A 27,747-nucleotide genomic window follows, 5' to 3' on the forward strand; every position below is an offset into this window, starting at 1 on the left:
TGAATGTCATACTTGTGCCCGGGTTTAAACATCGAATTTGTTTTCCTTTTTCAGAATATAAAATAGTTTTTTTTTCTAATTTGTTTTAGCATGTTGTAAACTCTGTTTATTTTCAAAATATCATTCTTAAGAATATGTGAGACTTATTATTCAGGGATTTCATTTAGAATTTTGTGCTCTTGGGAATAGGGAGGGATGTGGTTAGGCTGCCCTATGGTAAATAAAGTGGATAAGATATATAAACATTATTACTTTAAAAATGTATTGATTGATTGCTTCTAAACAGAAAGTTTAAGCAAACACTGTTAATTGTGGGTTTATTCCTGTGTGTTACTGCTTGATTCTAAACTTATTGTGGATTTGATACATTTTTAATTTCATCAAGAACAATGAGTAACGATAAAGGTAAAGCGCATTGGGATGTAAGCACTACTGGTGTTTTTCTCAAAATATGCATGGACACAATTTATAGCAAACATCGTCAAGGATCCTCGTTTACAAAGCAAGGCTGGGACATCATTCACAAAACATTCAATGAAAAGACAGGGAGAGGATATGAGAAAAGACAGCTGAAAAATAGGTTGGATAACTTGAGAAAAGAGTGGAAGGCATTTGAGCAGCTAATTGGTAAGGAGACCGGTATAGGGTGGGACCCTGAAAGGAACACAGTGGTGGCATCTGATGAGTGGTGGGAGAGAAAGAAGCGGGTATGAACTAGCTTCTGTTAATTTTTAAGCAGTTAATGACTTTTGAAAATAATTTAACTTTTGTTTACTTTTGGCTTTGCAGGAAAATCCAGCATACGAAAAGTTTAGGCATCATGGGTTAAAATTCCGGACTGAATTAGAAACTCTATTCAAGGGCACTATGGCATCAGGACAGGATATGTGGTCACCTTCTTCGACCCCTGAGCCACCTGAGCCACAGAGGGCTGATCAGCCAAATGATTACCGACCCACAATGGATTGGAAAGAAGGTTCAGGGGACAGTGAAGACGGGCTAATAGGTGTTGACACTGGACGCCGTGCAGGAGTTTCGGATGATTTGGACGGTATCAATTTAACTGCAAATACATCAAACACTGCACCCAATATACCTAGTGGTTCAGGGAGCCAAGGAAAGAGGAAGAGAGGTGGAGGGTTGGATAAGTACAAGAAGCAAAAAATGCCAGCGACAAAAAGAATAGCAGATGCAGTAAGCTCGATTAAGAAGGCTTCCATTAGTACAGCAACGGCAATAAACAAAATCTCCAATAGTGATAACACTACTGAGTTGACTGCTGATTTGCTGAGTATGGAGGAAATTGTCAGTGACACTCATCTTTGTGTCATGTGTTGTAATCTGCTGGCAAACAAGACTTTCAGGGACATATATGCTGGTCTGAGAGAAAATCGGAAGGTATTAGTGGCTTGGTTGAAGCACAATGCTGAAAATCCACCGTCATATGCTGCACCTAAGAATCCTTGAGTTGTGCCAGGGGACTTGTTATGACTTCTGTTTTTCTACCTTAATGTTGTATTATGTGTTATGTGTTATGACGATGTATTTAATGACTAGGTTTAATGTTGTGTGTTTCGTGACTATGTTTAATGACTAAGTTTAATGTTGTATGTTTCATGACTATGTTTAATTATTATGTTAAAGTTTAATGATAATTTGTGTATTATCTTTTCTTTTCTTTTCTTTTTTGTGAAAATTTTTACTTACCTTTAGTATTTATCTATTCACAGGTAACACACATTTATTATGTCTGATTCAACGGAGGTTGGGGCGAGGGTGGGAGGATGATGGGGGAGACGAATGGTCTCAATTAGTTTCCGCTTTACATGAACACACAACACAATTATCAGAGCTAAGTGTGTTAATGGGTCAGTATGTGACACCTTTTCTGTGCAAACAGCCATGTAGAACTAGTGAACAAATGGTTATTTGTGGGTTTGAGAAGTTTTAGACGGGCATGAAGGACGGTCTAAGGATATGTTTCGAATGGACATAGAGACATTCCATCAGTTATGTTCTAAATTGGTTGAACATGGGTTACAAAATACTAAGTACATAGGTGTCCATGAATCTGTTGCCATGTTCTTAAATACAATTGCGCATGGCCAGTGTAATAGGATGATTCAGGAAAGGTTTCAGCGTTCAGGAGAAACTGTCAGTCGGCATTTTCATAGAGTGTTGGCTGCTTGCCTCAATTTATCTCGAGAAAATATTAGGCCAACTGATCCTACATTTTCCTATTGTCATCCAAAAATAGCAAATGATCCACGATACTTTTTATTTTTTAGGGATGCAGTTGGAGCAATTGATGGTACCCACATAAATTGTAAGGTTAGTCAAGCTAGGCAAGACAAATATATCAATAGGAAGGGATTTTCTAGTCAAAATGTCATGGCCGTATGTGATTGGATATGTGCTTCACATTCGTGTTGGCGGGCTGGGAAGGTAGTGCATGATGCTCGTGTCTTTCATTCTGCTATCTCAACTCCATCCATGAATTTCCCTCATCCACCTGAAGGTATATTTCTTTAATTTCCAAATTAATTATTTTTAATTCAGCTTCACTTGTATTATTTTCACCTTAACATAATTGAGTCATGATTTTTTAGAAAAATATTATTTGGTTGATGTTGGTTATCCATCACAAGTGAGATACCTTGGCCCGTACAGACGTGAGCGCTATCATCTCCCAGACTTTAATCGTCACCCAGGATTTACAAATTAGAATGAGGCCTTCAATTATTATCATTCAAGTTTGAGATCCACTATTGAAAGAACTTTTGGGGTGTGGAAGAAAAGGTTTGTAATCTTAAAAATATGCCCAGATTCAAGTTTCAAACACAGGTCTACATAGTTTGTGCAACAATGGCTGTCCATAATTTTATCAGGCAAAATTCTCCAACTGATTATCGCTTTATAGAAGCTGAACATGGAAGTGTAATAGATGAAGACAATAATCATGCAGCTGGTGAGGCATCCTCGTCAAGTTTAACATCTGCCGCACAAATGAATCGTGTTCGTGACTCAATTAGGGACCAAATGTGCAAAGCTTACTATCTAATTAATTATGTGATTTCATTTACTTTAATTAGAGACCAAATGAATTTTAATTTATATTCATGTTTGTCCATTATGTATATTTAATTAATTATCTATAATGTGTTTTTAAATTTTTCTCCGTAATAAATATTTTTATTTCATAATTTCACAAATAAACTATTTATATTTTATCATAATAATTTTATATATTTTTTAAACTATTATCAAATTAAAAACATGAAATTTCAAAAACTACTATTCAATAAAGTCCATGCCATTTTCAGTCATTTTACAACTAAACTAACTTTTCTATTAATCATCAAACAACTTTCAATTTTTCAACTGACTTTTTAAAATACCTATCCAAACATACTCTAACTGACTTTTACTCTAACTTCAGTTACAAAAGTCAGTTGAACTAAAAGTCAGTTTTGTCCAACACCAATCCTAACATACCCATACTGGCTCTCCGTTTGGCTGAAAACCAAAAGCTAACTGGAAAGGAAAAAAAAAAAATCTATTCCACCCTCTCGACAATCGACTCTCTCCCGCGTCTTCCTCGCTTCTCGCCTTCGTGCCTTTCAGCGTCGTCTTCGTCTTCGCGCTTCTCACCTGACCGGGCTTTCCATTTCCTCGGCGCTCTAAACCACCTTGTCTTCTCACTCCTCCGAGCCCAACCTTTGAACGATACCTTCACCAGCGCTGGCCAGCATCAGTCTTCGGCTCCTCGTTTCCCTTCACCCCGTCTGCTATCTGTCGACCCCTTTGCTCTCGCCGTCGGCTCAGTTATCTCTTCATCAAGGTCAGTGTTTTGCTCTCTGTTCACCCCTTCCGCTAATCCCTTCGAGCTCTTCAACGCTTCTATATCAATTGCGAAAATTGTCTTTTGTTCGTCCTTTTGGGGTTGTTGTCTGGGGTGGGGGTGATGCTGCATCTGATTCCAGCTCATGCACGAATGCCACATGCGCCTTTTTCCTATCTTTTGTGACTTGTGAATTAGGTTGTCTTTGATATTAACTACTGGGCAGAAAGTAGTTGGACTACTGCGTTTATTTTCGTAGTTTTTCATAATCTATTAAACCATATAACTCGCCTATGATGCTGAGAAAATGTTAGGCGTCTATAATTAGAATCTGAAATAGTTTGATCGCAGTAACTGACTTTAGTTAGTTATAAGGCTTATATGGATGTTTACTCAGATGAAAGAGTAGTTATGACAGTTGGTATGATCTGAGCTTGTCTTTTTTCTGTATTCTTCTCTTCTATTTCCCTTTTTCTTATCAAAGATGAACACACAAAAAATCTAACTTGGCCTCAAATTTGGGAAAGATATCCGAAGCAACCCATCAAGGAGGTGTTTGTTCTGGAATTTATTTGAGTGCTGAAAATGAGCTGAGAAGAAGTGGTAATCAAGCTTGAGGCAATTCTTGGAAAACCTGACGGGTGACGCTTGGACCCGATTATGAGGAAGACTGATCTTGTTCTGCCAGCCGACCGCTTTTATGGTTCTTTATTTCTATGGAATTCTTGGAAACAGGATGGATTTAATCTCTTCATATCTAAAAACATACATAGTTGCCAATTCCACAATACAAGACTTTCAATACCTAGCATTTAATTGGTCTGCCCTGGCTTGAATATCTTTCAACACTGCCAATCACTTTTGATAAGCCTTATATATAAATATCTATATTTTGAGCCAGGGATCCATAAATTGGTCAGCTTGTGTTTGAAAACACTAGTGCCATAGGCGGAAGTTGGCTTGCCCAATATCTTAGTATTCCCTTTCACACTGATGCAGTTTTTTGATTCAATGGAGAGGATGGGAGGAGGGGATTTTAATGTTCTTGTTCAGCTTGGAAGGGTGGTGACATGGTTTTCTACCCCATTTAACATGGGCTTTGATGCCCTCTAGCAGGTATGTAGGTCTTAGATCACTTTCCTAAGCCAAGTCTGTTTGTCCTGTAAATACTTATTTTTTTTATTTTTATTTAATTAATTTCTTTCTTTTCTCTTCTTTCTATTCTGCATGTGTTGTGATTAGGATAATTAAAATTAAATTGAGGACATATTAATTTTGAGTAGTAGACTTCAAGTTATCACAAGTTTTGTGTGATGTTAGCATCTTCTCCATGCACAATTAACTCCCAAACACATCTCTTATTTGCAAACCGCATTTTCATTTTCTTTGGAAAAGGTCCTTTTCCCCCTAAGCTTCTCTTGAAATATTAAAATTTTGGCGCTGTCTCAAAGAAATTGGTTTTCAAAATTATTATCAGGAATAAATTTATTTTTCTTATTTTTCACCGCCTCTATGCTACATAAGAAGGTCTGTTCATAGTTAAGTTGAAGTGATGTTGTTAACCTAACTTTGATTTGGCACGGGTCTTTGCAATAGAGGGCATGCTCATATTTCATGAAAGTTTGGGACGTGATCTTCTATAGAATGCTCATTTGCTATTGAGCAAGTTTGAAAACCCTTTAACTATCCCTTTTTGGTTTCTTGTTCATGTTCTGGTTGATTGTAGTGTCTTCTATACTTAGTCTATTCTTTTCCTGCCACTTTATATAGAGCACTGCAAATTTTGGCCTTCATTTTTAACAAATAGAAGGCATTTTTTTTTCAGGCGCAAATTATGAATCTCACTTCATTCAAATTGGACATTGATGAGCTTATTGATGAATTTACTCAGGTTTTTCTATTGTCTTTTTCCCAGTCATGCCAGCTACTTATAATGTTTTGGACCTTGTGATCTCTCCCATGATTTTTAATCAATTTTTATTGCATACAAACATGGTGTATGACAGGGTGGATCAACAGCTTTTGCTAACATGAAGAGAGTATGGCTTTCGAAGAAGTTCTCTTACATTTATGAAGCTAGTCCTTCTACCAACCTGGCCTTCTTTATGCAATCTCTGTATGCCCATTCTATTGGTATATTTGTATCCTATAAACTCTTGCAGCAGCAAATTGTTACGCTGTGGAAACTGGAAAAAGCAAGCCAATCACCTGGTTTATCAAATTTACCACACACCAATGATGTTGATTTTCATTTTGAATCTTTATTCTTTGTTAAATTCCGTTGCCACAAATCATTAAATTTAAAAAGCAGAGAGAAAAGAATGTAGACTTAATAATTCATTTCATAATTTATCACTGAAATTTCACTAGTTACTAGTAAATAATGTTTGCAAGTTCAAGTATGTTTGTACTTCCTCTGTCCCTATTTACTTGTTATCATAGGAGAAAAGACACAGATCAAGGAGAAAGCAAAATTTTTGTTATGTAAGAATTATTTTTTCTTTTCCAGTTTTGCCCTCCATTTGATGCCACGCTATTTTAAAATCTTAACTATATACATTGAATGCCCTCCATCTAACAGGGTTATTATTGGAAACAAGTATGATTATTCCTTGAAATTTGAAGCATGACATATATTTAGGGACAAAGTGAAAATTCAAATCAGGACAAGTAAATAGGGACAGAGGAAGTTGTACTTAGTTCTCTTTAACGTTTTACTTTGTCATGTTCAATTTTTTGATCCTATGCAGGTTACATGGTTGGCACTGCCTCCTTTTTGCACAGATTGGGTGGCCTCTATTGCCTCTACTGTTTATATGAGACTCAACCATTTAAACCTCCTTTCAGAGTTTATCTATCCCTTGGTATGATCAATTTTTCTCTGAATGACTGAAGTGATACATTCTTTAACCTTTTCATTATCTACTTATCTTTTAGTGTTGGCTCCCCTCTTGCATCTGCATCTGTCTAGGCAGATGCTAGCAATTTAAGATGATACATGTTATGATGCATGACAGTTCTGAAGATTTACTTTTTTGGGTCTTATGAAGCATATATTCTTGAGTATAATTATTAACATTAACTACCAGCTTTATTTTTACGTTTCGTGGCAGCCCAAGTTATAGGTGGTCATACTTGAGATTCCAGTAATACTTTCAAATTAATTTTTGAACAACCGACAGTCAGTTTTTCTATATTACTGTTCAAATTGAATCAAACATATCTTGACATGAGTATAGAAAATTTGACTCCAAATAAGATGCAATGACATTAAGAAACTGGGTCCTAAGTTTTGCATATTGGGTTCATACCTCTGGCCTGTCTGCTAGTTTCTATGTTGACCTGATATCTCCCTTTCCTTTACAGGGGAGTTAAGGAAGCTTAGACTCCTTGTTGCCGAGGCAAATGCAAGTGATATTAAAGTCGTACCTACTTTGGTTAGAAGAATGCTAGAAAACAATATGTTCCTTTTTGGCGCTGTTGACTTAATGGAAGGCTCTGTTGCAGAGACAGTAAACCAACTCGAACAATTACAGAATGCTCGTATACAAGTTGCATATGAGAAGTATTGCTTAAATTTATGATTCTTTCTGTCACATTAGTCATGGTTGTGTAACTACCTCTACAACTTAATTATTTTCTGCTTTCGTTGTGGATGACAGGTTATTTGAAAATACTCCGATTGAGCAATACATTCACATGGACCTTGTAAGTAGCACTGAGATTGCACCTTGTGATGTGCTAATCAAATAAATCTGTACGAGTTGTCTGCGAAACATGTATCAAGTAGTTGAGTAATAATGACTGGGGGCACTTCTAGGAGATGAAAGAATGTTAGAAATTCATATTAACTACCACATCACCCGTGCATGATTTGTTTAGGCTCTATATTTTCGAAGAGCCCCACCAGAAATGGAGCCCTTAGGCGAGCAAGATTTGCTGGGGCTTGAGTCCCCTTTAGCTATCTAATCTGGGCTTAGCCCATCTTGTGTCATCCAAAAAATATTCAAAAACTTAGAGGTGTATTTTTATGTACTTGTGTACTTGGATTGATGTGTATCTAATGTACATCTTTTTCAATTTTGCTTTCCTCATTCAAGGGCACGGAGATTGACTTAAATTCGCTGAAGAAAATGTCATCTGAATATGCAGAGGCAAAGAGCATGGCCATTAAAGGTACTTTAATTTTTCCTATGATACTTTCCCGTGTTTGTCTTTGCCTAGGTGTCCATGTAGATAACCTTGGAGGTACTCTTATTGTCAGGATCTTATGAATCCCCTAAGAAACTACTTTCTGTTATGTGCTGTCAGTTTCTGTTGACATTCATGAATGCCGATAATGAAGATGAACAAGTTTGAGATTGACGTATACGTGGATGAACCACCATGTTATGCCTTCTCAGTTGGCGGAATGCACATTTCGAAACTTCTAAAGACTATTCCAGAAATGACTTGTGATTAATTCGTACCATCAAGATTCAAGATTCTCAAAATGAGATTTACTGCATTTATTTAATTTTTTAATGATCTACAATAGGATGACTAAACTCGTGCTGATGCAGTATGATTGTCCGTATATTTGTAGAGTTTGTATTGGTTTATTTTTCCTTTCTTCCCTTTCTGTAAAGATTGCATTTTTTTCCCCAGTTCACGCAATATTTTCAGTAATTTAACTCGTAAATGGATTGTCTTCTATTTTCATGAAGAAGCAAGCAATGATATAGATGTGGAGAACATAAAGCACATATCAGAAAATAAGGAACTTCTAGGAGATGCTGCAGAAAAGATTGCTGATGATTGGCAAGCCCAGAAAGAAAGCTTCTGTAAACAAACAGGATTCGAGAATGATAAAGGATTTGAGCAGGAGCTGGAACAGCAGCTTCTAGAACATGAGAACAATGGTGAGTTTAGTCAGGATGACAGACAAGTGTCCGAATCTTGATTTCAAGGGCTTACGTTTATTCTCAGTCCATGGATTTTTCACAATCTCTTGTGTGAGATTTGTAAATGTCTAGAAGGTTATCCATAGCTCAAAATTTTGTTGGCTTAATTAGGATTTGTAAATTGTAACGTCATCTTCTACAGAAAGATCCAAAATTTGGGCTTGGTGCAGTGTCATTGAAACGTTTGTATGCCGGGAGCGCCTTCATCTGCTCTATAATCTTAGTAGTAACTGCTCCACTAGCCCAAAATTCCTCCGGGTGGTGTTGGCATGTGAGAATCTGAATTTCTTCAAGAATTTGTAAGTTTAATTATAAATTAATTTTTTTGGTCCTTCCTGTTGGTGCCTTTTCTTTCCCTTGTAGTCTACTAGTATTTTTTTTTTCAAAATAAGATAGTTGTTCATTTAGAAAATTTCAAAAAAGAAGGAGGAGGAGGAGGCAAACTGCTGCTCTAGATCGGGTTACGTGGTATTTGCAAATGCACATTGCATACATGTTATGCAATGGTTACAACTCATTTATTGAACCCCTCTTATCGTTCCAAATAGGGGTGGAAACAGGCCAGGCCAGGCCAGGCTTTGCTCTTAACAGGCCAGGCCTGTTTTGAAGCCTATTGGCCTGAGCCTGGCCTGTGGCCTGTTACAGGCTTACTTTTCAGCCTGAACCTGGCCTGTATAAAGGCCTGGCCTGGCCTGAAACCTGTTAAAATACCTGTATTTTTAAAAAATTCAAATTATAATAATTTATTTTTTAAAAAAAGTTAAGATAAAAAAAAACGTACATAATAATTTAATTTTTAGTCTTGTCTTTTATTTAAATTTTAGTATCATAAGTACTATTTTAAATCTTAATTATAATTTATAAGAATATTATTAAAAACTAATTGTAATTATATGTTAAAATTTGGAATAAGACTACGTTTAAGTACACACAAAAAATTAAAATTAAGACAAATAAATAAAGAGGAAAAAAATACTAATTTTATAATGAATAAGAGGGTATCATACTTAAATTAACATAATACGTAAGTTAGTTAATTTATCATTCTTGGAACAAAATTTTTCTTTCCTATTTTCTTTATATTTTTAAGATTTAAAAATCACATTATTTATTGATATTATTATTTTAAATTATATTTTTATCTTCACTTGTCATCTAAACTTCAAAATCTAAGAAAAGATCAAGCTATTAACTATATATTAAAATTAAAAAATAAATTAAAAGAGCACATTAACAATAATAGCATTAATTAATTTTTTTATATATTATGATTATAAATTCCTGACATGCCCAGGCCGGCCTAACAGGCTTAACAGGTTTTTTAAAAAGCCTAAGCCTGGCCTATTTAACTAAACAGGCCTTCAAACAGGCCTGAGCCTGTCTTTTTTGAAAAAAGCCAGGCCAGGCCAGGCCAAATGCAGGCCAGGCCAAATGCAGGCCAGGCTATAGGCCCTGACAGGCCGCCTGGCCTATTTCCACCCCTAGTTCCAAAGCACTGCATTCTGTAATGTAACAGAACATTCAGAGGAAGGTGATGAGAAGCAAATCTCCCTGACACCACCAATTCTCCCCAACCTGCCTTATAACTAATAACATTCGAGATCTCATAGCTCAACCTCAACAATGTGAACTTTCTGTCCTTCCTCTGGCATATGATCTAAATTGAGAATCATTAGCCCAGAATCTGAGTTATAATCAAAATCCACCACCTTAGAACCCACCAAGCACCTTCTTGGTTTGGCCGATGAATAAGCACCAAACTTCCCACATCCCTTTACTTCCATACGCACCAAAGCCTCCAATCCGTCACTCCTAATTTCATCCCTTCCACCTTTTGCCTCGTACACAAGCCTTTCAATGGCGCCGCCTGCATTGTACATCTCGATGAGTCCCACCGGAGCAAAACTCACTCCAGAACCCAGAACCTTCACGGGGGTCACCGTAAAAACATCATGCTCCAGCACTCTAAGGGACACCGGCATCGCCACGTTGTATGGGAGAATCACAAGCTCGCCGGTCCGGTGACAGTACACGGCACAATCGCCGTTCCACTCACCGTCAACGCTGGCAGCCGCCTCCGAAATGTGGTGGACATCACGGCCTCTCACGTACCCTGTTATGGCTTCTGATGTGGTTTCGTGAAAAGCGTTCTTCCTCTCTAAGCTACTCCACGCCGCTCCTTGGCAATTGTAGACGCCAATAACTCCTGTGTACTTGTTCATATTCCATATCTTCAACAAGCTCACGCCATCCCGAGTCGGGTCTCTGAACAAGCAATCTTTGGTGGGTCTACCGGGCAAACGCGCTCGGAGTACTGACCCGTCCGGCAAGACGAGCTTCCTCAGGAGCTGGAAGTCGTGCTTCCCCGGCGCATCACTGACGTAGATAGGGCCACCGCTGATGGCTCTGGCGGAGGCGTGGTACTCGGCAGCAGGATGAAGAGAGTGAAACATGTCCCAGTCCGGCTGCATTATCTCTCCGAGGAAAACGCTGTTGTATGCCACGGCGGCGATGTGGATCGTGTGCGACACCGGATCACGCGGGTAGAAATCGTCCGACGCTCTCACCACCGCCGTTTGCTTTGAGCTGTTCATAACATTCCATACACCACAGCCCATCAGACAACAATAATCAGAGACTCGTTTTTAAGTATCTAATTCTTTCTTAATGACCTTAGCCAGTTCAATAACAATTCCTTAATATACTCGTTTACTTACTTTATTTTTATCAAAATATTACTAATATGAAACACAAAAAGGAAACATTTGTCAGTTTTCTCCGGATTGAAACAAACGAATTGAAACTTTTCGAAAAATTAGGAACAGAGGATTCAGCTTTGGACTTACCAGTAGAGCGCGTCAGTATTGTGGCTCATGCAGGCGATGCAACCATTATCTGGAAAGTTCCTGGCAATGGAAGCATCAAGGGCTTGATGGTATTGCCTTGTGAGCTCGACTCTTCCACCTAGCCCACCACCCAGTGTCTCCAAGATACATTGAACGTCCACCTTAACACCGTCTACACCCGCATGCGCCAGATAACTGTGAAGCTCATCGTAGAATTTGTACACCTTCTTCGGGTTCACCAGACCCAGGCCCTTTACCGCCAACGCATCCGTTGTCCACGTCGGTTCATTCTCCACCACCCCCTTCGACAACTTTGGGTATCTCATCTCCGATCCGTATTCCTCCATCTCCTTCACTCCTGGTCGTACGCCTCCCCAGTATCCTGTAATTGCGTGCCATACATACACGTATTGTAATCCATGTTTCTGTTTGGCAATGTTCACTATGTTCTTTATTCCCAATGTTGGATCTTCCTTGTTCTGAAATTTGGGGTTCTCTTTGATTCCTGTTAATCTCTTCAATGAACTGTTCTCGTCTTGCGGATCGCCGCCGACGGATTGCCACCCGTCGTCGATGATCACGAACTTCGGAGGGGTGCCGCCGGCAGCAAGAGTCGCGAGGCCGGACTCTACGCCTTCTTGGGTTACTTCATGGTAAAACGCGTCCCACGTACACCAACCGAAGTAGTCGACGATTCCAGGGAGCTTCTTCTCGTTCCGGAGGCGGAAAGTGTTCAGATGGTTCTTGACTGCTTTAAAGGCGTCGTGGATTGTTCCGAACGGGTCAGTTCCAGCGCTGATGAAGAGGGAGTGGGTGAACGACGACGTTTTAGTGTCGCTGTCGCCGCTTTCCAAACAGAGCTCTAGCTGATCATCTGCGTTGCCTTGTAAACACGCTCTGAATGAGCCTTCGATCAGAGGGAGGAAGACGGTGTAGACGATCTGGTTGTCCTCGTTTCCGTCGTCCGATTCGAGATGGGACCCGTCTTTGGTTTCCACCAATAGGAACTGAGTCTCAAGAGGAATATCCCTTCCTTTATCGCCCATCTTCTGGGCCATCCACCATAGCTTGAACCGGAAACACGCAAGAAAGCGGACGTCCCTGAGAGTTCCCAGTGAAACGACATGGTGGCTGTCGTCTTTATCGAAAGCCGCACCTACAAATACTCCCTCCACCGGCCCCGACGACGACGCCGACGTCTCAACCACATTATCCGGTACGCCGGTCAGGATCGTACGGTCCTTCACAATGAGTTTCCCATCGGAAACCCGAACTGCAGGTTTGATAGTCATTTGTTCTGATTCCGAATCCTCTTTCCTTCTCTTTCTTGTGGAGCTTGAATCCCTCAAGTCTTGGTCCTGTTTGGTGCCCTGCAGCAATTATCAGAAGTTGCTCAAATTAGATTCATGTAAATCTTCCATTTCCAGATTTCTTAAATCACATTTAACAAAAGCATATCAAAATCCATCAAGTATTCACCTGAAAAGCTAAAACCGATAAATTACGGCTGCGAAAATGTCTGCAATTTCCAAAATATGCACAAGAAAAAGCCAATATCCGTCAGCAAACAACCCTTAAAACAAAATAATCCCTACTTTTCCCTGAAACCAAACAAGTTCAACTTCAAAGAGGAGAGCAAATAGAATAGTACCAGAAACTGAGAACTGCAATCGTGCTTGTGAAATTCCGGAGGAGTAATGAAGCCTTGAAGCAAATGTTGATGGCGAAACAATTACAGGTCGGGTATTTATACTAAGAGGGGATGATGCAAGCCGCGAATAGATCATCGTGAAGAAGCCCTGCAGATTTCTTGTGCTTCTCGTCCTAGTTAAGTGGTGACAAGCTCCAAACATCGTGGTTTTCCCACATCCCGTTCGATCCAACGGTAATAAATGACTCTGGGGTCCGCAATTTGTGTTCTTTTACGGCCGATTACGTTGCCACGTGGAACCGCACTTGCTTGTAGCGATTTCGTTTGTGGAATTTTCACGGACCTTCTCCCCCGGTGAGGAATTTTCACGGACCTGACACGCGTAACTTCCCATTGAGATAAAATATCACGTGAATAATCTGCACTGGCCACTAGGGTCTTTGGTCTATGTAAAAATTAATAATAATTAAAAGTGTAAAGCAGGTCGTGCTGATTTGTATCCACGTGAGCACGCCGTTACGTCTATCCGTTTCTTACACGCTGAAAATATCTATCCCCTACAGCCACCGCGTACCTTGCCCAATGATATTTCCACGTCATCACATCATCTTGTTTTTCTGGTCTGATGAGTTTCCCGCTAATTAAAAAGAAAAATATTACGTACGCAAAGCTGACCCGTCCGGCAAGTAATAATATCGCTCCCATCAAATATCAAGTGCATGCACTGATTGATGCCAAGTGATTATCAGAAATAGTTATATCTACCATGTTTTATGCAAATATCCATAACGTGCATATATTGACAACCTGAAATTATCTTTATGGGCAAGGCTTCGATGGGATTTCAAGGAACATTTTGAATAAAATGAAGACAGGGGACCGACTATAGATAGATATCGAAGAGATGTGTTTAATTAGCATATATAGGGGTGGAAATGACTAAATGAGGAAAAGACTCAGTCGCCCTTGAGAATTAAATCTAGAAAACTATTGCTACAGTCTAATAGCTAGGATGCATGGGTTATTTTGGGAAATTGGGCAATGCATGGAAGCATATGGTGACGTTCCTGGGATGACGGATGGAATATTTTTGGGAGTTTGTTTCCTATTACCAAGTATGGTGTGCCATTTTGTTAAGTTGTACATTGCTTCTTTCCTTTCCATTTTAGTGACCAAACATGAGCTTAAGTATCCTTGTAAACGTGTAAGAGTAAAAAAAAAAAAAATTGAATTAAAAATTTCACCCAAATTTTTCTATTTTGATTTTTTTTTCTTTGCGTAAAGACGTATGCAATTTGAAAAGTGTAAATTAATTTGACCACGCAACATGTTTCATAAAAAAATCATCAGGAATAGAAACAGGGACGGTGAATCATTGCCTAGGTGGCAATTGGCATGCCACGCGTACAATGAGTGGGTTCACGGAACTTGCTATTTACTAATTATTTATTTGTTTTTGCAGAACAAGTTGAGCAAATCTGGGAAATGGCAGGGTCCAATTGGCCAGTGGGGATGCGTCCTAAAGAGTTCGAGACAGATGGATCCCAGATTTATGGGCGTTCAATAATTTCACCGATATTTTATATATTATGTGAGTTGGATTTAATCTATCATTATGTACGGCAATTATTGGGAAAATGACGTGGGCGTGTCGCTTCCTTCATTATTGAAGAATTGACGATAATATTTTCTTTCAAGCTTTGTTCATGAACCCGGCCCAATTGATTGGTTATTATCAGATGCGATTTTTGGGAACTCGAAAAAGATTCAATCTCCTCATTGATTGTATTGTAATATTGCCTCTCATTTTTAACATAAAACCCTACCGCTTAATTTGGAAAAATAAAAAATTATTAAATTATTTATTTATGGCATATTACATGATATTTTTAAAATACTTATATAAATTATTAGATTATATATTAATTTATAAGTGAGACAAATGAGTTTGGATTAAAATAATAAATATAAATACTTTAAAATAATTTAATAATCTCCTCGTATTAATTAATTAAGCTTTATATTAAGACGTAAAAGTAGTATTGACAGAAAAACTATACCGCACCGCTTCTTTTAAGCTTTTTGCAAGTTTTGGCTAATTGCCTAACTCACCTACCAAAAACTGGCACAAAGTGATATTACTAATCAAATAGCAATGTTACCTTTTGACCAGGTGCCAATTTGATTAGCAAAGTCGGTGATTGAAATTTATAGATCGAATTTTTCTTTTAACTTCATGATTTGCTTACCTTTGTTATTTAGAAAGTATTCAGTAAAAATCAAAGTATGATTTTAAAAGTGATTTTTGATATACAAAATAAGCATGTAAAAATTTTTTTATCTCCATTTATATGAAAATATTTTTTAAAAATGTTTTCTGAGCATTCCAAACACTTCTTTAGACACATGATTCAGATAACACCGCAGTCAGTTTTATAAAATCTAAATAATAAAATTATGTAGTTTAAAAAATTAGGTAACATTAAATAAAAGTTGTAAATATTTCCCACTTCATCACGTGGATCGGCATTTTTTTTTCGCTCTCGCAAAATAATGAGTTCATCATCTGCATCAACACTTTTTTTTTTTTTGGTTGGCCTTTTTAAAAAACTGTGAAAGAAGAATAAAACAAAATCTGAACAACGGGCAGTGAATATGGAGAATTTTTTAGCCAACACTTGCAGAAACAGACAAGTGCTGTACTTAACCTATCCTGTTGCCATCAGTTTGGATCTTTTCGAGTTAAGACTGCCCAATTCAACATCGACTTCTAATTTAGCAAAATACCCCTTTAATCTCTTTTAATTGCTATTCTTCCCCTGCCTCCATTAAAAACCAAAGAAGAAAGGTTCATGCATGGCATTAACTTTGTTAAAATTATGCTTAAAATATTGAAACTTTAAATCATCGGTGATTCAAGTCATTTTCATAAATAGTTAGAAACATAGGATGTAATGATACATCCAAAAATTTTCAATTTCAGGATGCTTAAATTGAAATTCTTTTATGCAAGAAAACTTTCTCATGGTTTAGCTTACGATTGAAAACTATGTTTAATACGGTTAAAAGGCTAATTATAATCATAAGTTCTATGAAATTTTGATTCTAAAAACGTTAATTTTGTCTTGAAGATTCAAAAGTCAGCCCAGCAAGATTCAGGGAGGGACAACAGGCCAACAGAAATCCATAATCCATGACTCATCCAACCAATGCCCCGCACGATCTCACGCGCGGCGTCCCCATGGGCCCCACAGTAATAATTGTGCCAAAGTCAAGTGACACGTGTACAACCAAGAGTTCTTGATAGGAAATATCCCCTTCACCCCGGGACATTTGCATAGAATGATTGATAAATCTGCCCCATGATATCCACCTCATCACATCATTTGGAGAACTTTCAGGAACCACAAAAAAAAAAAAAGCTCAAATTCATCATAGCAGATTAGCAGTATAGCAACTTGTCTCTTGCAAGACAATTATTAACAAGGAAAACTTGAGACTTAATAGTCATCCGGTTCTAAATAGAAGATTCATTTTGTAATATAAAACTTTTACATTATAAAATGAGTCTTTTATTTAGAATCAGAGGAGTAATTTTCTTAATATCAAGTTGATCTAATAGATACCGAATGTAATCGATTCTGACTTCATAATGGATGAATGACCTATTCATCTCTTTTTTTCTCCCTACATTTGATTTTATTTATTTGAAATAAAATATCTCGTGCTGTGGATTCCTATATGAACCCCCCCAAAAAAAAAAACTCTTGTGGAACATTAATTTTAAAGGGACGACGGGTTAAATGTGAGGTGCTGGGAAAATGATGATGATGGTGGACAAGTGTGGAGAATGGTGGATACTCGTAAATGTATGATTGCATTACCATCCCGAGTATTCCTGAGCCCTCTCCCTCTCTTACACACCAATAAACAAGTTCTTTCGAATTGTAGATGCTTCACTTTCTTTTGCTTTGTTTTCTTTTTTCCTCCTTACAGAGTACAAGCATCTTTTTATTGAAATCAATATTATTTGAAGTATTATAAGTACTAAATATGAGCAAATCTCTCAACAGCAATTTTAATTTTAATTTCTTGCGTTGTGAATGATTAGTTTTTTTTTTTTAAATTATTAGGCCCGATACTCCTGTTAATTGCTTTACTTTTAACAATAATGCTAACAATCTTTATTTTTTAGGATGACCTTGAAATAATGCAGACATATTTGGAATCCCATCATACTCTTCTGGTCCTAATTATAAGACCCAATTGACTTATTTGAGGAGATTAAGGAAGTAAGTTAAGTTGGTTATTTATAATAAATAAGTGTTGTTATTCCTAAAATATCCTTGCTAATTAAGTATATTGGCTAAAACTATTATTATTAGAAGGATTATCTGAAAAAAAATGCATAAATATAAGAGAGAAAATGGATTGGGTCTTATAATTAGGACCAAATAAAAAGTCAAATTGGGTCTTATAATAAGGACCGGAGGAGTAATTTGTAGTTACCAACGTCCAGAAGTTAATGCTGATTTCTCAAATTTTACAACTCTACCCCAAAAAAAAAAAATCTTGCCAATCTTAGTCTGTATAGCTACCTTTGGAGGTCCATGCACGTGGTTTTTCCCAAGCTCTAGAGGTCGATGCATTTGGTGTCTCCCAAGGTATTGACTAGTTAAGACTCTTACAAAGAATCAAAGCATAAAGAACAAACATAAAATATGAAAACAGCCTACCAATTTTTTTTTTAAAAATAACTTTCGTGTGTGTGTGTGTGTGTAAAAAGAAAAGTTGTGCAATAAAAGTTCATATAAATTGTTGGGAAAAATATAAATTTTGGAGGACAAAGAACAAATACTACCTTCGATCTTGATTATAAGAGCTAGTTAACTAATTTGAACAGGGTAAAAAAAATAAGTTAAGTTAATTATTTATTATAAATATGTGTTGTTTTTCTTAAAATATTTTTACTAATCAAGTATATTAGTTAGAACTACTATTATTAGAAAGACTACTTTTAAAAAAAAAGATAAATATGAGAGACAAAAGGAATTGGAATATTATATTTAGGACTAAGATAAAAATCAAATGAGGTTTTATATTAAGGATCGGAGGTAGTAACGTTTATGTATTAAAAAGAAAAACTTGAAAAACTCAAGGGTCTTTTACTTTGTTTTTATCCCTTGTGGAGTACAGGCATCTTCTCATTGAAATCAATATTATTCAAAGCATCATAGGTAGAGGTGGGAAAGCGAGTTGGCAGTGCAGATACAGGCTAGGTCGCGGTGGTTTGAGCCTAAAGTAGTGCGGGTTAGCAAAACCCGCCTTAATATATATTTTTAAATAAAAAAAACTATTATTATTGTATAGGTTGGGTTTAGTTTGAAATATTAAAATTGGGTTCAAAATTTTGAATTTGAATAGTGGGTTGCAATAAAATAATATAAAGATTAATTTGTAATTTAAGAAGATATTTTTTTAAAAAACACACATATTTTTATAAATAACTAATTTAACTAGTTTTTTTATCCAAATTAATTAAGTAGATATTATATATATACAAGTATCACAAGTTTATTTAATCTTATAAAGGCTTGTATAGTAATGCAACAAATAAATGAAAAATAAAAGATGGATGATGTTCTTTATATAACTATACACACAGCCACAAATATATAAAGTGCCTAATTATGTATGTAATGATACGAATAAGACAGTGTCCAATTGTTCATGTAGAATTTGAAAGTCAAAATATGTTAATTACATTATACAATATATTAGGAATTATATGAAAAAAAGAAAAATAAAAAATAAAAAAAGCAGGCAGCCTGCCAACCCGTGACGGTGCGAGCTAGAGTAGATTGCACCTTGGCAGGTTGGCATTTTGTCGACCCAAGCCCGTCTTTTTTGGCAAACTGTGAGCCCAGTTTGTGTTACTGGCTCTAATCATAGGTACGAAGTGTGAACAAATCTCTCAATGACTATTCGAATTTTGATTTAAGGATTAAACCATTTTTTTATTAGACCTAAACTCTTGTTAATTGCTTTACTTTTTTGGGATAACCTTGAAATAATGCAGACATATTCGGAGTTCCATCACAATTTGTAGTTACCAACTTCCAGAAGTTAATGCTGATTTTTCAAATTTTACAACTCAACCCAAAAAAACAAATCTTACCAATCTTAGTCTGTATGCATGTGGTTTTTCCCAAGCTTTAGAGGTCGATGCATTTGGTTTCTCCCAAGGTATTAACTAGTTAAGACTTTTGTGGGCAAAAAAACTAGTTAAGACTTTTACAAAGAATCAAAGCATAAAGAACAAACATAATATGAAAATAGCCTACCAAAAGATTTTTTTTTAAAATAACTTTCGTGTATATATATACACACACACAAAAGAAAAGTCGTGCAATTAAAGTTTATATAAATTGTTGGGAAAAATATAAATTTTGGAGGACAAAGAACAAATAACATTTATAGATTAAGAAGAAAAACTTGAAAAACTCGGGTCGTAGCCACAGGCTATCAGTTCATCTTCCTCCGTTATTGATTCCTCCTCGTACGTAAAACAACGTAAATAATTCTTAAATTAAGACCATACTAGATAAAGTTATTGTCTATGATTATCCTAAATATAAAATTTTAATTTATTTTATATCTTATATTTATCTATTTTTTATAAAATAGTCATTTAGTATTAATACACTTGATTAACAAAGATATTTTAGAAAAGACAACACCTATATATTACAAATAACTAACTTAACTAATTTTTTTGATTTATTCAAATTAGTCAATAGTCAATTAGCTCTTATATTAAGTAGTAAGGGTAGTATTTCAATGCACTAAACCTCAAATGATCTTAAAACCACTGTCAAATAAATACATTTTTTTTTTGCCAACATCAAATAAATACACATACCACCTTTATTTTTTAATATAAGAACTAGTTAACTAATTTGAATAGATTAAAAAAATTGGTTAAATTGGTTATTTGTAATAAATATGTGCTATCTTTTTTAGAATACTTTTACTAATGATGTGTATTGGTTAAAACTATTATATAATGAAGTTTTTAATATGTATAACTATTACAAAGACTATTAAAAAAATAGATAAATATGAGAGATAAAATAAATTAAAATATTATATTTAGTACTCCTCTGGTCCTTAATATAGGACCCAATTGTTGAGTTGGTTTTGTTCCTAAATATAAGACCCATTTCTCATATTTTTCAATTTTCTCTAAATTACCCCTATGGATACTTCCTCAACTATAATCAAATAGAAGAGGTAGATGGGGTATTAAGAAAGATGATTATGGTGTTTTAGGAAAAATGTGTCACTTTTCTTATAATTAACTAACTTACCTAACTTCCTTAATCTAATCAAATTAGTTAAATGGATCTTATATTAAGGACCGGAGGAATATCAATTTTTTTATCGGTTTACATTTAGAATCCAATTAACTATGAAATTAACTCTAACATATTTTAATTTTATTGCAATTTATATTCCATAAGTCCAAGACAAGGTCTCCGTCCATTCTCTCCCTCCATTTTTATTTATTTTGAATCCTCCCCGGGCTTTGGCGCGAAAAGGGACTTCGAGTTCGATATCTCAGAGGCAGGAGGAGCGAGGGTTTCAGTCTCGTCTAACGCTACCTAGTGGCTGGTCTAGTTATGTCAAATTCCTCGGACGAGATCCATCATATCAAATCCCTTATAACTTCAAACGACAAATGGAACAAATCTTTGGGCTACTCAACGCTCCTGCATTTCCAACAACATTCTGCTCACAATCCTTCTTCTATTCAATCCTTAACCGAATGTTCCCAGGTTCTAATCTGTTCAATAGTTTCCGACATCCACGACGATGATGAAGAAGTGTGAGCATCAATCGACAAGCTACCTTCTTAGGACTTGCTTCAATGCTTTGAAGATTTTTAAATTCTATATTTTATTTCTTATCTTCTTTCCGGCTTCCAGAGTTGCGCAGGCGTTGAAGGGCTTGGGCTTCATGATTTATCATCCCGTTCTTGTGGCCGCACTCCGAGGTATCTGCGTTTATTTACAGGGGACAATTAAAACTGCTAATCTGCATCAGCCGATACAATTTCAACCACTCCCCCATCATCTAATGCCTTGTTGAAAGTTACAGTGTCTTTTTACCCAAGCCTTAACGGTCAAGTTGTTGCGCGCCATTATCAATATGTCACTTTGAATAGCTTATTTGTTATTGCCTTCGTTCCTATCGTGATGTTAACAGTTAGTTGATGATAAGATGGAGAAAGGTTACAGTATTTTCCAATTTCAGTACTAAGTTTGTGTAGTTAGAAGACAAATAATTCAGTTGTGTTGTAGTTCTATTTTGTCCTCACCTGCCTTGTATACATGTTCGAATATCTGACGCGAAGTAAAGCAAGTCAAACTTTTACCTTATTGTATTAGGAGTTGAGAAATGTCCAGCTCCTTGACTTAGAGTTAACATGCTGAAGATTTTAATGCTCCCACTCTGCAGAAAAAATACATGCATTTTTTTTTAAGGAAAGGAAAGGGTCTGTGAGCCACTTTGATTTTTAAAACACTGTTTTCTCCTTGTAATTGCAGTGGATGATGTCAATTTGGTCTTAGAGTCATTGGTCAAACTCATCACGACCACAAAATTGAAGGTTAGAGTCCTCTTTCATCATGATAGTTCTATAAGTTCTTATAGATAGCCACATTCCCCACCAAACTTTTGGTAGAATCATATTAACTTGCTCAACTCTTGCCGCAGTCTGCTTGTAATTTAGGGGTATGGTGCATATCTGTCCAGCAAATAGATGCATCCATTCTTGCAACTCACTTCCGTTCTTTGTTATTGGCAATCATTCACGCCTTTGACAATCCTATGGGTTCTTTATCAACAACGTTTGAAGCTAGCCAGGTACATATTTCCTTCGTCGGGAAAAATCTTAGTATCAGGTTGTCAGAAAAGAATTAAAAAAAGAAGCAATGGCATTCAATAACAGAAGAGGCAAAGGAAAGGCACTGTGAGTTTGGAACTAACGGAAGTGCTTGAAGAACAAATTTTACCTATTGATGTAACAGAAGTCCATAACTCATCCAGTTTTATACTTCTTCTTCTTCTTCTTTTTTGTTGGGTGGTCGCTTAGATTAGCATAATGTCTCCTTATAGTAGTTTGCCATGATATGTTCGCTTTGACTGAAATTTTAGGGTAGTATTCACACAGAAGCAGAATTAAGGCATATTCTCATATCTTCCCTTAACCAATAGCTTGATAGTTCTATTGAGAAGTCTGGTGCTTATGCATGGGCTAACTGAAGGATTTATTCCTGCAGCCACCATTTGTTCATTTGTCTCTTATTTAATAAAGAAAAAGGAGGAAAGGAAGTCCAATTTTTCTTTTTTTCCTCGTTAATCTATGGACTGTATCGTTAAATAAACAACATTATAAAGTATTCGAGCTGATTAACATAATGTGTCATTAACAGATAAATGTCGGCACCACAACCTTGAAAGCAAAGCAATGTACATGTGCATCATATCACTATTGAGAATTGTCAGTGTTATAGTAGTGTAAAATTCCTGCTTTTGACAAATGAATAACTGGGAGTATTCTTTCGTATATGCCTGCTTACGTTGGTCCTGGATATCATTATTGGCACTTATATTCATGCAATTTCTTTCAACTCTCATCTTTAATCTTTTAATGAACAGGCTGTAAAAAAGCTAGCTGTTCAATTGAGGGAGGAAATGAGAAGCTCATCACATATATGGGCTCCTCCAATATATAGGAGGCTTCTCAGCACAGAGAAGAGAGAGAGGGACGCTTCAGAAAGGTGCATGTTGAAGACTAGGTCCATAATTATTCCTCCTTCACTGGACCTCTCCAAGGTACCAAAATACACAGATCTTATCATAGGCTATTCAATATAAAGTGTTGACTCTATACCCTGAACTTTGGTGGCATGGTGTGATATATTATAGTTAGACCTTAAGGTTATTGTTACATGCTTTTACCCATGAAGCCAGTGACTAACGATTCAGAACACTTGCTAGATTTGAGCAAAGGCAAGTTTTTCATGGTAGACAGTTGTGTAAAATTCGTGCGGATTTTTTTTTTCTGTCTTGCAATCGAAACAAATTTTTGAGCTGATATACCATGCATGATCCGTCATTATTGGTCTACAAGGCTGATTCATAGTGTGAAGGCCAGCAGTTTGACATGTGGTCATTGCTCTAATTATTTACCTCGTTTCTACCCAGGCTATTGTCAAAGATTTGAAGAAAAAATTGCTCATTGGAATGAAGGATTTGCTTGACCAGGGTATGAAGATTCAAGTTATTCAAGCATGGGGCTGGTTTGTCCGCATGCTAGGGTCTCATGCTTTGAAGAACAGGCAATTGGTAAATGATATGCTGAAAATTCCTGAGAGTACATTTACAGATCTTGACTATCAAGTTCAAATTGCCACTCAGGTACTTTATATAGGAGTTGCCACATTTTATTGGCCAAATTCATAGGGATGGGCTATATTAGGCTGAAAGTATTATCAATATCATCTAGTGATGTGATTTTAAATAATGCGCAATGTCATTGATGCAGGTTGCCTGGGAAGGTCTAGTCGACGCTCTTATTGACTGTCCCGTGATGGCTTCTCAGAAAAATACACCATTTGATGAGAATTCTCTTCAGAAACGGCATAGAATTGGACATCATATCACTGACATTGAAGCAAATGGATTTTCAAAAAGTATAAAGTTGATAATGACTCCATTGATCGGCATTATGTCTAGTAATTGTGATATATCTGTCCAGTTATCTTGCTTGAATACATGGTGTCATTTACTATATAAGCTTGATACCTTTGTCAATGAACCATTGGCGATAAAGATGGTTTTTGGGCCCATTCTTGAGGCGATTTTTCAGAAAGGAATGGATGACAGGATGATCTCGTTGGGCCTTGACCTGCTCTGTGATAGTATTTTACAGAAGTGCGGGGATGGTTTCTACCAGTCAACTAACCAGGCAAGACCCAGACTGTCAGAAATTGGGCCTTCTTTATCTGGAAAATATTCTTGGAAGCAACATCGCATCAAATGGCTGCCATGGGATATCAGCCGGTTGGACTTCTACCTAAGGATGATATCTGTTCTCATCCATCAAGCATCTGGAACAACTGTCACCAGTGAGCACCGAAGTTCCGTTTATGACACTGCCTTGAAGTTATTTGTATATGTTCTGAAAGGGGTTCAATTAGACTTGACAAATCCATCTATTAATTATGATGGTATAATGCGGTGCTTAAACTCATTACTAACATTCATGAACAAGACATGTGAGGATTTGTTTTCAAACAGCAGTGAAAATAGTGATTTATGTTACATGTTCATTCAGTTTGTAGATGCTACCACTAAGGAGTTAGGTCCTTCTATCTTGGGATCTCCTCTGTACAAGTTCGCATTTGACCTAAAGTCCATTGACAGCTTGCAGCCAATAGATCGTCTCAAACACCTAAATTTGCCTAGTGTCATTTTCATTTCTTATATGGACAAGGTTTCTCCATTGATTTATTTAATAGCACTTTACTTCCATATGGTGGGTCAGCTAACTTCGAAATCCCCCAAGTCAGACTGCAATTCTCAAGGGATGTGTGAATATTTTAAGTTTTTATTTTCCTCAAGTGATTCCCTGGATATTCTTCTCACTTGTGTTGGCTTGTTGTACAAACACGTTCATCCAACTTACTTAAATATATGGGTAGCAGTAGCTCAGGGTATGAGACATTCTGTGCATGATGCTAAGTGTAAGTCAATACGGGAAGCAATGCCTGACAACGCCTGTTATTCTTCCGTGTGCCATCTTTTAATTTACCCCCTGTTGGTACACTCAGACATTCCAAACTTGGAGAAGCATCCCATATTATCAGAAAGAATGCCCATGCTTGAACTCATTGTCCAAACGTGGAAATTGCTTTATGGACATTTTAGTGCGTCAGAATTTAGATGTTCAGCAACCACCAATTTCCATGAAGATATTTGTTCCTTGTTAGCTGGATTCCTTGATGAAAATGTTGGCTTACTTGAGAGCAGTACTGATACTAAATCAACAGGGAAGAATACTGGTGTTGACCTCCTTTATTTATTGGGAAATTTTATGATATGCATTCTAGAACAGATCCAGACTACAGAATTAATTTCGGCTACAATCAGCAGTCAAAATGGCAGTTGTAGGCAAAAATCCAACAGCATTGAAAACTGCTTAAAATTTGCTGCTAGGTAAGTCCATGTATGTCTTGTCAAATCCAGCTAAAGAGCCTCTTCAATCCATAATTGGGTGGTGTCTTTCTTTGTATCCTTGTGTTGGGGAAAAAAAATTGATATTACGCTTATTCTGTATTAAGGATTTAAGAAATTGTTTCACTGGCATTTAAACATGCTTTTCTTCTTTCTGCTGCATTTTGTTAAAATGTTGATGATTCCATCTTCTGAAACGTTAGTTATACGATCGTTGAAATTGTGATTTCAAGTGGTCAATTGATAGAAAGCTAAACAAGTACTTTGCTGCTTTGCTCAGTCGGTAGGGATTTCATTTATTTGCGCATGAGCATTGGAATTTATTTTTTGGGGTGATATTATACAGAACCAAAATTTAGACTCTGAAATACCTCTGTCTATTTGGGTTATTTGTTGCAGGTGATTGCTTACATTATAATTTGGAGAATTTTAATTACGATATCGAAGGGACTCATTTTCGTGCGGCATTTTACAGGTACCTGAACTTCTTGGGGACGAAGAAGATAGTAGATCCACTGCCTGGCTTTGCCAGCGCCTCAAGGTCAGTCACTACAGTTGTATGACTTGTTTCCTCCAATGCATGCTTTGGCTGCTTTTAGAGCAAGTCTTCGTCTGATTTTCAGTTTGGCATAAATCGTAGGGTATATTCTGCGTTGGCATGCTTCGCCGGTTGTCTCCACCGTAAGCAAGATATTCTTATTTCCCTTGAGGTTTGTTTCCTTTATTTACATAGAAGCGTCAGCTGAATCTTGTATACTAACACATTGCACCAGAAATGGTTAACGAACTCATGGAATAGACCTTGAGTAGGTGGCCAATGGACACTTTTCCGCTTTCGCATCCTGTATCCATGGGGCCACTAGGTACCAAAACTAATTTAAATCAGGTGTTGGTGGCCAGGCAGACCCTTTCCTAAGGTTCCCCCCCCCCCCCCCCCCAAAAAAAAAAAAATCGAACTCCGAACTTTGTAGGCAAAGCCCCTTGGGGCTCTGTTCAGTGCCACTGAGCCAACTCCTTTTGGGTTCAAGCAATGGATTCTAGGGCAGCAATTTTCTTAATGTTGATGAGTATCTGACTCATGATGCTAGAGTTTCGGGGTTATCCCCCAACCTTTTTTTTTTTCCTGCTTTTTTTTTTGGGGGGGGGGGGGGAGAGGTGTTGTGGTTCTATTGCATAGAGCCTCACTTCGTTTGAAAAATGTAAATTTGTTAGAGCAGTACGTAATCTTCCACTTGCTTGGTTGCAGGTTATGTCCTCCCCACTGCTTGAATGGCTATCAAATATGGGAATGTGGGATGAAAGCACCGATGATCAACTCCAACTCATGTGGACTGAAATTCTTGGGTGCCTAAGAAGAAGTCAGCCGCCAATAAACTTTGGCTCGGCTTTTCTGCAACTTTACGAACCCTTGTTTGAAAAAACTCTTGATCACCCACATGCCTCCATTTCAGAGCCAACCATTGACTTCTGGAATTCAACGTTTGGCCAACAATTTGTATTGGATTTTCCACCCAATTTGCTTCCTGTCTTGGACAAGCTATCGAGAAACCGTAAGTTAAAACTCCAGAAAAGAAGCCTCCCATTTCTCCAAAAATGCCGCTCTCAAGAACAAGCCAATCATGCTGGGGGATACAAGCTGGCTCCAAAGCAGAACAGCTCGTCTAAGAGAGTGGAATTAGTGTTGGATTATAGGAACCAGCTAGAGAAGAAAGAGGCATCAGTACCACCACTGCCTTTAAATTTGAAAAGAAAGAGGTTAGAACTGACTGAGCATCAAAAGGAAGTGAAGCGAGCACAGCAAGGAAAGGAAAGGGATGCTGGAGGACGTGGCCCAGGAATTCGAACTTATACTAATGTCGACTTTTCACAAGGACTTGAAGATTCCCAGGAAAGTCAAGAGGTAAGGGATTCCGAAACCATATTGCTTTTGTTGAGAAAAGCTATATAACTGTTCTCTGAGGGTTGGGTTGACACTTGCACAGGATTCTCTGTAATATAATTTCTTTTTATAGGTGCTTTTCTTTTTTAACCAACACCAAATAAGAAAAAAAATTACAGAAGGTGGATAATAAACCTGTTTGAATTAGTTTTTAAGTAGTTTTTTAATCATAATTTATAAAATACTAGGTGAGTTTTATTTTGGTTTACGTAAAATATGTTTAC

The 27,747-nt window shown here is 36.9% G+C and overlaps 4 protein-coding genes across 9 annotated transcripts; 3 read left to right on the forward strand and 1 right to left on the reverse strand.

The window, feature by feature from the left end:
- The first annotated feature begins 867 nt into the window (after positions 1-867).
- LOC114746402 (uncharacterized) lies at positions 868-1,467 on the forward strand. Its single transcript, XM_028934628.1, has one exon. It carries the CDS (start codon positions 868-870, stop codon positions 1,465-1,467), a length of 600 nt encoding a protein of 199 aa, XP_028790461.1.
- Positions 1,468-3,771: 2,304 nt separating this feature from the next.
- On the forward strand, positions 3,772-8,955 carry LOC114746400 (uncharacterized). 4 transcript variants are annotated; one of them, XM_028934624.1, is made up of 9 exons: positions 3,789-3,841; positions 4,841-4,957; positions 5,667-5,732; positions 5,848-5,974; positions 6,592-6,705; positions 7,208-7,406; positions 7,504-7,549; positions 7,942-8,017; positions 8,548-8,955. In XM_028934624.1, exons 3-9 carry the CDS (start codon positions 5,676-5,678, stop codon positions 8,781-8,783), a joined length of 855 nt encoding a protein of 284 aa, XP_028790457.1. In that variant the 5' UTR covers positions 3,789-3,841; positions 4,841-4,957; positions 5,667-5,675; the 3' UTR covers positions 8,784-8,955. The 4 variants fall into 4 exon arrangements, with proteins under 4 accessions (XP_028790455.1, XP_028790459.1, XP_028790457.1 ...); XM_028934622.1 differs by lacking the exon at positions 4,841-4,957 and having other exon boundaries at positions 3,772-3,841; XM_028934626.1 differs by lacking the exons at positions 4,841-4,957; positions 8,548-8,955 and adding an exon at positions 8,106-8,204 and having other exon boundaries at positions 3,772-3,841.
- Positions 8,956-10,275: 1,320 nt separating this feature from the next.
- LOC114746399 (probable galactinol--sucrose galactosyltransferase 6) lies at positions 10,276-13,398 on the reverse strand. Of its 3 annotated transcripts, XM_028934619.1 has the most exons (4): positions 13,282-13,398; positions 13,110-13,149; positions 11,631-13,000; positions 10,276-11,370 (listed from the first exon to the last, which is right to left on the reverse strand). In XM_028934619.1, exons 3-4 carry the CDS (start codon positions 12,920-12,922, stop codon positions 10,389-10,391), a joined length of 2,274 nt encoding a protein of 757 aa, XP_028790452.1. In that variant the 5' UTR covers positions 12,923-13,000; positions 13,110-13,149; positions 13,282-13,398; the 3' UTR covers positions 10,276-10,388. The 3 variants fall into 3 exon arrangements, with proteins under 3 accessions (XP_028790452.1, XP_028790453.1, XP_028790454.1); XM_028934620.1 differs by lacking the exon at positions 13,282-13,398 and having other exon boundaries at positions 13,110-13,168; XM_028934621.1 differs by lacking the exon at positions 13,282-13,398 and having other exon boundaries at positions 11,631-13,003; positions 13,110-13,165.
- Positions 13,399-20,963: 7,565 nt separating this feature from the next.
- LOC114746403 (uncharacterized) lies at positions 20,964-27,569 on the forward strand. Its single transcript, XM_028934629.1, has 10 exons — positions 20,964-21,169; positions 21,270-21,337; positions 21,891-21,952; positions 22,060-22,209; positions 23,005-23,181; positions 23,554-23,766; positions 23,894-25,566; positions 26,060-26,125; positions 26,225-26,294; positions 26,831-27,569. Exons 1-10 carry the CDS (start codon positions 20,964-20,966, stop codon positions 27,530-27,532), a joined length of 3,387 nt encoding a protein of 1,128 aa, XP_028790462.1. The 3' UTR covers positions 27,533-27,569.
- Positions 27,570-27,747: the final 178 nt, after the last annotated feature.

Source organism: Neltuma alba, unplaced genomic scaffold, assembly GCF_004799145.2.
Source record: "Neltuma alba isolate B1F8T4 unplaced genomic scaffold, ASM479914v2 tig00004969_pilon, whole genome shotgun sequence".
Taxonomy (NCBI): Eukaryota; Viridiplantae; Streptophyta; class Magnoliopsida; order Fabales; family Fabaceae; genus Neltuma; species Neltuma alba.

Coding starts and splice junctions, on each gene's coding strand:
- LOC114746402 (XM_028934628.1), top strand. CDS start 868: ATGGCATCAGGACAGGATATGTGGTCACCTTCTTCGACCCCTGAGCCA.
- LOC114746403 (XM_028934629.1), top strand. CDS start 20,964: ATGTCAAATTCCTCGGACGAGATCCATCATATCAAATCCCTTATAACT. Junction 23,767..23,893: donor AAGTTCAAATTGCCACTCAG/GTACTTTATATA, acceptor TCATTGATGCAG/GTTGCCTGGGAAGGTCTAGT. Junction 26,295..26,830: donor ATATTCTTATTTCCCTTGAG/GTTTGTTTCCTT, acceptor GCTTGGTTGCAG/GTTATGTCCTCCCCACTGCT.
- LOC114746399 (XM_028934619.1), bottom strand. CDS start 12,922: ATGACTATCAAACCTGCAGTTCGGGTTTCCGATGGGAAACTCATTGTG. Junction 11,371..11,630: donor AATACTGACGCGCTCTACTG/GTAAGTCCAAAG, acceptor TGTTATGAACAG/CTCAAAGCAAACGGCGGTGG.
- LOC114746400 (XM_028934622.1), top strand. CDS start 5,676: ATGAATCTCACTTCATTCAAATTGGACATTGATGAGCTTATTGATGAA. Junction 5,975..6,591: donor TCTGTATGCCCATTCTATTG/GTATATTTGTAT, acceptor GATCCTATGCAG/GTTACATGGTTGGCACTGCC. Junction 7,407..7,503: donor ATACAAGTTGCATATGAGAA/GTATTGCTTAAA, acceptor TGTGGATGACAG/GTTATTTGAAAATACTCCGA.